Below are 12,221 nucleotides of genomic sequence, written 5' to 3' on the forward strand. Positions count from 1 at the left end.
ATGAACTCCCGCTAGATCTCGCATTTTCTGAAAGAGTGCATATTTCTCAAATTCCAAATTGATGATGCTGTTATTTATCGTAATGGATAGGTCTCGGATTTCTATGGCCTAACATCTCTCTTCCTTTCCTTTCTGTCTGTTTCACGTCGCACCGAGTATCCTCCGTGGCTTAGAGGGCAGCGCGTCGGCCTCTCACCGCTAGGTTCCGTGGTTCAAATCCCGGTCACTCCATGTGAGATTTGTGCTGGACAAAGCGGAGGCGGGACAGATTTTTCTCCGGGTACTCCGGTTTTCCCTGTCATCTTTCATTCCAGCGGCACACTCCACTAATCATTTCATTTCATCTGTCAGTCCTTAATCATTGCCCCAGAGGAGTGCGACAGGCTTCGGCAGCCGGCTCAATTCCTATCCTCGCCGCAAGATGGGGCTTCATTCATTCCGGACATGGTCATCGACTGGAAAACATTTGGTAGGTTTTCATTTTCTTCACGTCGCACCGAAATAGAGAAGTCGTATGGTGTCAGTGGGATAGGACAGGGATAGAAGTGAGAAGGAAACGACCGTGCCCTTAATTAAGGTACGGCGTCAACATTTGCCTCATGTGAAACTGGGAAACCACCGAGTGGGTTGACCGTGCGGTTAGAGGCACGCAGCTGTGAGCTTGCGTTCGGGAAATAGTGTGTTCCCGCTGTTGGCTGGCCTGAATGTGGTTTTTTTATCTATCAATCAAATCTGTGTCGGTACGACGTAAATCAATTTGTAAAAAAAATAAAAAAATAAAAATAAAAATTAAAAAAAAAAAAAAAGGGAAACCGCAGGAAACCATTGTCAAGGCTGCCAACAGTTGGACTCGAGCCCACTATATCCCGAATGCAAGCTCACAGTTACGTGAACTAAATCGCGCAGTCTACTCGCTCGGTCACATGCCCGAAAAGGGGCTCTTGAGGCTGGGGAGCACTGACACTGCACCGCGCCTGTCCTGGGCTGACCCGCACTACACTCTGTAGCTGTGGCGGCGGAGAGGTAAGGACGTGCGCGCTGGGTTGCAGACCTTTCGTTTTATAGCCGATATTACAAACCATTTGAGAAATGTAAATATTTCTTTGCAAGGCGAACATGTTGTGGTCAGTGCTATGTGGGGCAGAATTCGTGCTCGTTAGATGAAGCTTTTAGTCTTAAAAAGAGAGGGAAAATAAAAATAAAATAAAAATACAGGAGAGACATTTTAAAGAATTCTCATGTTAAAAATGTGACTTCAACTCTGATTCTTATCGTGAAGGCCTTAAAAAATTACACAAACAAATCGACAATAGATTTGAAGATATTGGAACGTCGCCTGAATTAAACATACATATTTTGACTCCCTTTCTTGTGAGGTTTGAATTGGTAAGAGTTCAGTACAAAACAGTTTTGAAATGTAGATACTGCAATTTCAGGTGACCTCGAACTGGGAACAAAAAGATTTTCCATATATCCACGCATTGGCACCCACATTAGTTGCTCTGTTTGGCTCTACATATCTTAGCGAACACACAGTCTTAGTCGTGAACCTGATTAAGAGTATTTTTTTTCACTTGGCGCTCGTTGGTTTCGGCACGGCTCCTATCAGCCCTGATATCTCGGTGCTCCCCTCTGGAAAAGACCTGCCATAAAAGATACCAAAACATGACCTAATGCAAAAATAAAATGTTGTTAAAGAAGTTCGTTAGAAGATTCTTTTTTATTCACCATTCTACAAGATAAAATTCCACAGGAGACTAATAAGTGGAATAAATGAAATACATTTTCTTGCGAAAACGAGGAAATGTTACGTGCTCATGCAATTGCTTGTAATTCCCTTCGATATTTATTAGAAGGGAAGAGTGAGCCAGGTAAAAAAGCTCCCAGCCGGTCTGAGGGCATGTGACGTCTGCTTGTATTGTGCTTTTCGTCTGGTGTCTCCGTGGTTTTTCTGGAGGCGAAACTAGAACCTTCGCATTCAGGCTACACCCCGAAGGTACTGTCATTTCATCTCCAGGTATATAAAAGCAGGCTCGTCGTGGGCTCTGTGTGTGTGTGTCGAAGTGTTGTTACTGAAGGAGTGTCATCGTGCTAGAGTGTTATAGTGTGTTGTCCTTGTTTAGTGATTGGTGCTAACTTGTGCTGTATTGCTGTCTTGTCGAGTGATATGTGTTAATAACTTCACATAATATTGTGTGAAGGAACATACTATTTTTAATTTATCATACAACATAAAATGAACGTAGGAACCTTAATTTACAAGAGAAATGTCTGTGTGTACAGCGCACTGATCTTGGAAGAAGTACGTCACCAGTAGAAATTTGACATGACTATCTTGCTTGCCTCAAACCTCTCGTAATGGCCAGCGTCTTCGACAGCCCTGTACTACTGCATAAAGATTGGGAACTATAGCATATAGCCCTAAACCACCAAATTCCCTTGATGATACGAAGGCATTTATTAACATTTCTCTCTAGATAGAGTATGATTGATTCCGTTATAAATCTAATTTGTTTTTTCTTTCTTTCCAGAGTTTGCCGCAGACACCGCAATCGGCTAAAGGCTTCAGTGCACTACTCAATGGTGGAGCTCCCGGCGAACACAGCTCCAGCATCGAGTCCGTGCCTGAGTCGGGCTCCGAACCTGATAACGTGAGTTCTGCACTTCCTTGTTTATTTTAGTGAGGTTATCCATGTGTATGTAGGCCTACATACAAGATTTTGGCAAATTCACTCAACGTTGGCACTTTTTACTCGTTTCAGATAGTTAGGGACAAAATGTGCGATTTTGTGTGTGTGTGTGTGTGTCTGTATTTCTGTCTGTTTGTACGCTTATAACGGAAAAAATAATGTAAATATTTCAACCAAACTTCGTATTCCAACTCTACCCGACTACAGGTAGCTTAATCTCACTATGTACAGTAGAGTACCGAGCGAGGTGGCCGTGCGGTGGACTCTAACACCACTATCGCTAGCCCTGAAGATGGTTTCCGTGGTTTCCCATTTTCACACCAGGCAAATGCCAGGGCTGTACCTTAATTAAGGCCACGGCCGCTTCCTTCCACTTCCTAGGCTTTTCCTGTCCCGTCGTCGCCATAAGACACATCTGTGTCGGTGTGCGACGTAAAGCAAATAGCAAAAAAACATTTCAGGCTTGGATCTTTGCAGTCACTATTAATTAATTAATTAATTAATTTATTTATTTATTTATTTATTTATTTATTTATTTATTTATTTATTTATTTATTTATTTATTTATTTATTTATTTATTTCGCACCGGCACAGATAAGTGTTCAGCGGCGATGGGATAGGAAAGGGGTAGGAGTGGGAAGGAAGCGAACGTGGCCTTAAATACATCCTAAGCATTTTCATTGTGTGAAAAATGGGAAACAACGGAGAGCCGTCGAATGCAAGTTACGTGACATTAACCACGGAGCCACTTTCTCGGTTCACTATTTTCCTCAAAAATGTGTTTGGTCTTGTTAGCGCTCCTAAGGATACAACTAACGATCTTGTACGCCAGATTAAAATGATACGGACGATTGTTGCCTGGAAACAATGCAGGCTGACGGCTGAGACGTAACTCAGTGATATCGTAAATAACAGACAGGCCTGTCAGCGGGGATTACGATCTGCTAACCTACACCAGTACCGGGTGTTTAAAATTAAACTTTCCTTACTTAGCCATCTATATGTAGAAAACGAGCGATAGCATGGACTCGAAACCTGTGTGCGCGGGACATGCGGAAGAGAAATAACGAATAAGCCCCTGAGACACTTTTAAGGCGTTGCCAAATTATACAGTATGCCTAATTTTTCTGGCCATATACTCAAAAAAATGAAATGGCGTATGGCTTTTAGTGCTGTGAGTGTCCGAGGACAATTTCGACTCGCTAGGTGCAGGTCATTTGATTTGACGCCTGTAGGCCAACTGCGCGTCGTGATGAGGATGAAGACGACACATACACCCAGCCCCCGTGCCAGCGAAATTAACCAATGACGGTTAAAATTCCCGACCCTGCCGGAATTAGGCCGGGACCCCTCTGACCAAAGGCCAGCACGCTAACCATTTAGCCATGGTGCCGGACCATACACTACAGAGTGTGCTCGTCTGTGTCCAGGACAGTCTGAAAAATTAGGATAGTTTTCTGTACAGCTGCAAGTCTTTTAGGTACCAGTGAATCGTTCAAATCTCGTAGCGTACATTCTTGCCATTATTCATACCAATTCTGATACGCGTACTATGAATAGTTCCCTCTGTGGAGTAGGTAATGTTCAAATTGGACCACCCGGTAGTATCAAGAGTTCAAGAGTTGTTTAGTGTATGGAGATTAATCTCGGGAACCAATACACCAATTTCAGTTATCCATTGTGTAATAATCTGTATACTTGGTGTATCTAAACATTTATAACAAACGTCGGAGGGTAAGTTTCACTCTCAAAACAAAAAAGAATGTCTCAGTGAACACACAGTCGGAAACAAAATTTTATATAAATGTAAACAAAACATTTTACTTATCTGCAATTATAAAATAAAAGAATAGACTTTTACATACTTTATTGCAGCTGTCACAGCTTCCGAACGCCGTGGCTTCAATTCCACTAGGATTTTGGTGACTTCTGGTGAAATTTAATTCCACTATTTCCGTATGGCAAGTTTCAAATCGTCCTTCTATTGATATAATATTTTCTAATCCTCCTATGGAGTTCTTCCTAGAGATGTGAATGCAATTTCTTGGGAACATAGTAAAGCAGCCATTCTTCCAATATTTAGATTCCTTGTCTTGTTGAAATACTCAGTTTTGTTGAAAGACTCAGTCATTCTTTTAGTCCCAGTTTTTTTTTTCAGCAGCAGAGTTTCCTTTAAGATATCCAGATACTCCCATTTATCCATTTTATTCTCATGAAACACTAAATTGCCTACCCCATCACGAGACATGCAATCCCAAACAAGAACATTCCCAGCGCTATGTTTCACTGATTGAACAACAATTCCCTTTTGGACGCTTTCCATCACACTGAAATAAAGGACAGACGTATTGACTGTTTAGGAGGAAGTCGCCAGTGCAGGCATCAAAACAATGCAGCAAGGGTTGTCTGAGACATTTATGGAATAAAGTGGTGTATATCCTGCTATGCGTCGGTATTGCTGTTCGCTCTCTGTAATACCTGTTCATTAGTGGCATATTCAACCTATGAGACTCTGGCCATTCAGGCATGAAGCCGTAGTTCTAGAGCTTCCAGTTGTTTGATAGTGGCCTGTTTTAATGTCCAAGCTTCGTTGCCATAGAGCGAGTGGACCAAACGTAATGTTAAAACGATACGCTAGTGAAATTTTACATTTAAGACATCCTCACACTATAATGTCATTTCCTTCAATGTTGATTTTGCATTTATTATTTCGCTCCTAATTTCCGCATATTGGTTCAAATTATCTGTTTTTCAATAAACAATGAATCTATTGTACCATTCTGAATCTTCAGTACTCATCAGTAACTACGGAGGGGTTATATTTTGTGTTAAATAGCCACTTACAGTCCTTTGTCTAACACGAACTCGCATCCCTGGTGCATCTACCCTTTTAAGCAGACTTGAATGAGGATAAATCTTTATCCTTATTAGTAAAGCTAGTTAGAGTTCACTTCAGGCGCACTCAGCGAAACTTTAGAGGGAAGTTAACGTAGAGGAAAATGAGTAGAAGTGTTTTGCCTGCTGGACCGAGGAGAGTAGAGTGGCCTCGCGTAATGAACTTAATCTCATTTTATCTCTCTTGCTCTCTTCTCTATTTCATCGTCCTTACTTATGTATTTTGAGTCCTCAGTTAGAGGGCTGATTGGATCTCCAGCAGTTCCATCTACTGTCAGCGAATCCACGGAGTGCACTCTGCAAAACTGTTTGCCTGAAATAACAGAATTCCAAGTGCATTTCACGGCCAAGAAATGTAAACACTATATATCTTTTCACGAGAGTTTAATTCTTCTATGTAAACATGGTATATCCACGCCTCCGCCAAAGAAAGAGTTGTGATTCGCTGAGCGTGTAGTACCGACCTCCACCCCGTCAACGTCTCGTGTTCGGAAGTACAGGGCTTCGCATCGCATACGACAACAGTGCGAAGATCTGAACTTCTGGATAAACGACTAAGCCTGGATTCTGTTCACTTAGTTTATTGAACACATTCATAGTGCACTGTCTGTGGTCACTTCTGAGCGGTTTTGTGCTTCACTACACGCGATGGTCCTACAGTACCTCTTGCTCCATTCCTTTCACTATGAATACTGGCACTGACTGCTGCTGCAAGATGCATCACATCTCCACGCTGTACAGCTTGGGACTTTCCCTCACTACGAGAAGACTTCCTGTAATACACCACGCCTTGTGCCTTCATTTCTCGTTATTTAATCACTATTTTATTAAAACAAAACCATATTTTAATTTGATTACGTACTCTTCCAAGCTCTCTAAATGTAATAAACTAAACTAAAATCAAATTAATGCGACATGCTACTTTTCTTCGAGCTCACATACAGTCTAGTGAATGCGACTATTGCTTCTCCAATCAACTACGTCTATGTCTACGTACATGGGAAAGGTGCTCCGCCTATTTGTTTACATTAGGATTAAACTCTCGTGAAAAACGGTATAAAGCGCGCTGTGGATAGTCGTATGTAGTTGAACGTAAGTCCTCAGGCTGAGCTAACTTTACAATGGCCAGTTTTGAGACTAACTTTCTGATGTGAGAATGGAAACTGGGTGGACTCGGGATATACCTTATTCGTAAGTTATAAGTAACAGCCATGAAAATATCAGGTACGATTGTCGGTACAATCAGATGGGAACAACGGTAAAATGACAGCTAAGTTAGGAACAAACTATATGCATAAATCTGTTTCGTTGGCGGGATCATATGAGATTTAAGGAGGAGGATAGGTTACCTATATACTGATCGTGTGAGCTTGCGTTCGGAAATAGTGAATACGAATTCATGAATATGGTTTTCCATTTTCACACCAGGAAAACACTGGAGCTGTACCTTAATTAAGGCGCGGCTGAGTGGCTCAGTCGATTCAGGTGCTGGCCTTCTGATCCGAACTTGGCAGGTTCGATCCTGGCTTAGTTCGGTGGTATTTGAAGGTATTCAAATACGTCAGCCTCGTGTCGGTAGATTTAGTAGGCACTTAAACACTCCTGCGGGACAAAATCCTAGCATCTGTGCGTCTCCGAAAACTGTAAAAATAGTTAGTAGTTAATGGGGCGTAAAAACATATTACATTATAAATCACTCCACAGGTGTTTCTAATACTTGTGGAATCGATGCCACGAGTTGCTGCACTCGGCCGAGCTAGAGGGCGAGGGGCCTACACGACACTAGGCCCCTATCCCATGACTTGTGGTATGTCAGTGTATATATGAACTTGTGTGTAACACCGCGAAAGAAAAATATGGTATTACTAAAGATGTGTGGCAAAGGAAAATAAAATAACATGAAGTAACTTAAATACCAACGTAAATAATCGTTGGTATGATACATACACAGACGGACATAAGTGTTCACACAGAGGCCCACTGACCCATTTGGTAAGATTAAATTGGCACGATAGCAAACTGAGTACATTGTTCTATCCATCGTCAATCGAAACGATACATTATGCATACATACGCTAAATTACGCACAGTAAAATCTTGCTCGTACATCAAAAGTTGAGGAAAATAGGGTCGGGCAGTGGTGGTATGCCCGAACAGAAGTTTACACACCGATGAAAGCTATATACAAAACAGGGTAGTGCACATCAGTTCTGACTTGAACATTGAGGAGTGAACACAGTTAGGGGCCTTGTTTACATTAGAACTGGTTACTGGTGATTCGAGATGGAATGGGAAAAATCAGCCCAATAAACAAAAAGAAGAGGTTGGCATTTGCTCGAGAGTACATATTGAAGGATGAAGACTACTGGAAAAAAGTTATTATTTTTTTTCAGATGAAAGCAAATTTAACTTTTTTCGGCATAATGGAAGAAGGTCGGTGTGGAGGAAAATGAATACAGAATTCGAAACAGCCAACCTCCGGGCTACAGTTAAACTTGGTGGAGGAGGTGTTATGGTGTGGGGACGCATGGCGGCTTCAGGTGTTGGGGACCTAGTGTATATAGATGGAACAATGGACCGGTATGCTTATTTGGATACTTTGAAAAACAATTTAGGACGTAGTGCCCAGAAACTGGGGCTACAGGCTGATTACTACTTTCAGCAGACAACCACCCGAACCATAGTGCTAATAATGTTCGTTATTGGATTATTTATAATACACCTCATATCTTGAAAACCCCTCCCCAGTCCACCTACCTTAATTCCTTTGAACATCAATGAGATGAACACGAACGACGAGTCAGGAAGCACCACATATCCAGTAAGAACCAGCTGAAAGATTCTGCAAGAATGGAATATTATCGGTGAAGAAGTAACATTTGTGGGTTCAATGCTCAGCAGAGTAAATAGTGTTAATCGCAACAAATGGTGACAAACGTGTAGTTTAAGTTGTTGTGGGAACACGTGCGTCCACACATAAAAAGACTAGAAGACTATCTGTATATTATATTTTAACAAAGTTCTTTTTTTAAGTTTGTGTATTCTGTAACCAAATATAGAGTTATAAACGAAATATATTTCTTTTAAATATATATTGAAGAAAGCGATTACTATTACCAATATGTGCATATGTAAAATGTCTTTACTGCTGTGTGAACACTTATGTCCGTCAGTGTATCTGTCCTAGACTATTTAAGTACCTGTAGTCTGTTAACATAATTTGGATTACATCAAGCTAACACTCTACTCGCTGTTTCTGGAGATCTGGAACTAAGGGAAGAGAGAGCATCCTATTATAAGTTATTACATTTCATTCGGATGCTATATATATATATAACATGAAACTTTTCACTGAACTGGAGATTCTGTTTCCTGACCTTCGATTACCGGAAGTAAAATTTAGAAAATGAAAGAACTGGTCTGCCGTTGTTTCAATTTGAAGTCTGGTCATGTCGAACACTAGCGTACCTGACCAGAATTCTAGACCCCTACTGGGGTTGGTAGCTGCAGATGAAAGGAAGCACCACAGGCGAATTGGGAAACTATATCCGTCTGTGTGCTTGGACGAGCGCCAAACATTTAAATGAGACGAAGCTGGATCAGTGCTTCAGTCGAGTGAACCAATTACCCGCAAACAGACTTGAGAAACCTTCTAAGTGATGTAAGGTGATAGATGTAATAGCCTAACTGCTGATGGGGCTCTCTTCATTATAGAAGAGATGTGAGGATTAATAATAATAATAATAATAATAATAATAATAATAATCGTGAAACTTGACTGCGTGGTACGCGTCACGTATTGTGACCGTGCATTCGGGATATGTTGAGTTCAAACCCCACTGTCGGCAGCCTTGAACATGGTTTTCTGTTGCTCATACCGGGCGAATGCTGAGACCTTAGTTTTATTAACGCCACGGCCTTCCTTACGTCGCCGCAGATACCTTCGACGCGTCTTCTGTGTGTGAGTAACTGCATAGGTATTTGTTTGGTGGAGGATAGTGTTCTGTGAAGTGTAGTCTGTTAGATGTAGAGTGATGAAGACTGTACAAATACCTAGTAACCAAGCCAATAAAATTAAGCGTCCATCATTCAAATCCCACTGGGATTCGAATCGGAGCCTTGAAGCCCGAGGCTGAAGATGCTGACCGAACACACAAAATATGTCACCAGAAGATTTTTACATGCCGACATCGTGCGATATTGAGAGTCGAACGGACTCTTTTTCGCCTTTCAAAATGCAGACTACCTCTTCGGATTTGAATCTGTGATCTTGGGATTCGCAGTCGGACAATTTGTCGTTTAACCAAAGAATGAGCTAATAATAATAATAATAATAATAATAATAATAATAATAATAATATATTCGTTTACCGCCATTAGAGACCACGTTAGATAACAGTTACGTGTTTCTGGAAGCCTTCTTCACAGCCCCAAAACATATTAAATTACAAATCACTCCACAGCATCCTTTCTCTGGCAGCCTGTCTTCTTTCTTCCGTCCACCCACGGCTATGTTTTGGTTCTTAATGGAATCCCTGGAATTTTTCGATCACTGACTAAACTTTGTTCGGTTTGAGATGTCTTCTGAATTTAGTCCCACCTGTTTGAGATCCTTTCTCACCTCCCTGAACCATTTGTCCGACACTTTAGGTCTGCTGTCTAGTATTGTGAAAATCCTTTTCGTTAGTCTCTTCTCATCCATTCTAAATAAATGCCCATAGAATTTAAGTCTCCGTTTCCTCATGGACTCAGCTTTTCATTGTCACAGTAAAGTTCTTCCCTTCCTCGAAACCTATACTGTCAATCCACAATCTTTGGACCCATTATTTTGCGAAGGATGTTTCTTTCGAATTTCTCAGCTTATCTCATTGTCGCTTTCCCTGTCATTTGGAGGCATTCACTACTGGATGGTTTCTATTCAAAGTAAGATTACAAAAATCTTCAGCAAGTCAACAAATATATGATATGCTAGTGCTATGATATGCCTGCCCTTCAAAAAAATTGATTGCCTAGGTCGGATTCGAACCCACAAACGTGGGTAGTAAAGTATACCTGTTCATTACCGAAGCTAAAATATCAGCATGATCAGGATAATTTTGGAGAAATTGCATAGCATTTTGTCTCCAATTTCTGGGAGAAATTTCTCTATGATATTTGTCAGGATCATCTGTTCTACTCTTACTTGGGATATCATGATTGAACTTGACGCAGAAAATCGAAATGTTATGGTAGTGGTTGCCCATCTGTTAATTATACATTAATTTCTTGATCCTCCATATTTAGGTTCATGAGCATACCTGCACAATATACTGTCAGACTAGAATAGCTTTTATTTATTTATTTATTTATTTATTTGTGCATTTCTTCTCCTATCTTTTTTATTTTATCTTTTCCCATGGCTTCATTCCTTCCTTTTCCCTTCCTTTCTTCCTTCCTGTCGTATTTTCCTTTTTATGTGGCTTCCTTTCTTTTCTCTTTCTTTATCTTTTCTCTATCTTTTCTCTTTTCTGTACCTTCCTTTCCTTTCTCTTTGTCTTTGCTTTTATACATTTCTTTTATTTTCCTTCCTCCCTCCCTTCCCTTCCGTTTTATTTCCTGTATCTTCATCAATTCTCCTTCCTTCCTTCCTTCCTTCCTTCCTTCCTTCCTTCTTCTCTTTATCCGTTTTCTGTGTTGTAACATCGTTTCTTCCTTTTCTGATTTATCTTTTACTCTTTCGTTCGTTCCTTTTCTTGCTTTCTTTTCCTGTATTTTCCTTCATTATCACTTTTAATTTATGTTCTTTCCTTCCTGCCTTTCTTTCCTTGTCTTCTTTTTCTTATGTCTGCCTTCTATCCTTCCTTCCTTTTTCCCTTCCTGTCTTTCCTCCACTTTACAGTCGCCTTGATATCCTATTCCCCTTCGTTGCGCTGAATTAAGTGATCTAATATGATTATTTTACGTTCCACTAACTACTTTTGACGGTTTTCGGAGACGCCGAGGTGCCGGAATTTTGTCCCGAAGGAGTTATTTTACGTTCCAGTAAATCTACTAACACGAGGCTGACGTATTTGAGCACCTTCAAATATCACCGGTCTGAGCCAGGATCGAACCTTCCAAAATGGGGTCAGAAGGCCAGCGCCTTTTTTTTCTATTTGTTTTACGTCGCACCGACACAGATAGGTCTTATGGCGACGATGGGATAGGAAAGGCCTAGGAATGAGACGGAAGCGGCCGTGGCCTTAATTAAGGTACAGCCTGGTGTGAAAATGGGAAATCACGGAAAACCATCTTCAGGGCTGCTGACAGTGGGGTTCGAACTCACTATCTCCCGGATTCGAACTCACGGCTGCGCGCTCCTAACCGCGCACGGCCAACTTGCCCAGTGATAAGAGAATCTATGACCAATGATATTTGTTTGACACCTCAAAACAACAGTTTTTATCATCATCAGCATCATTAATTGAATGTCACTATTGACAATCTAAGAAGTAAAATCGAAAGGTTGATGGGTTTAAATCTGTCGTGTAGGATAGCGCCATTTACTTTCCAGTGCTAGCAGCCATACTAGTATAAATACCGTGGACTTTACTCGCTAAGTCAATCACGTTCGTAACTCGATGCTCCGGCCCCGTCACTTGGGACCAGGACAACAA

General features: G+C 41.1%; 1 protein-coding gene across 1 annotated transcript in view; it reads left to right on the top strand.

Moving 5' to 3' along the window:
• LOC136879316 (ras-GEF domain-containing family member 1B) overlaps window positions 1-12,221 on the top strand; it is a 447,741-nt gene that overhangs the window by 18,747 nt on the left and 416,773 nt on the right. Inside the window, exon 2 of the mRNA XM_068229058.1 lies at window positions 2,532-2,651. Within this exon, the coding sequence (XP_068085159.1) occupies window positions 2,532-2,651 (120 nt within the window). The remainder of the gene's footprint in view (window positions 1-2,531; window positions 2,652-12,221) is intronic.

The sequence above is a fragment of the Anabrus simplex genome, chromosome 8 (genome assembly GCF_040414725.1).
Source record: "Anabrus simplex isolate iqAnaSimp1 chromosome 8, ASM4041472v1, whole genome shotgun sequence".
NCBI lineage: Eukaryota > Metazoa > Arthropoda > Insecta > Orthoptera > Tettigoniidae > Anabrus > Anabrus simplex.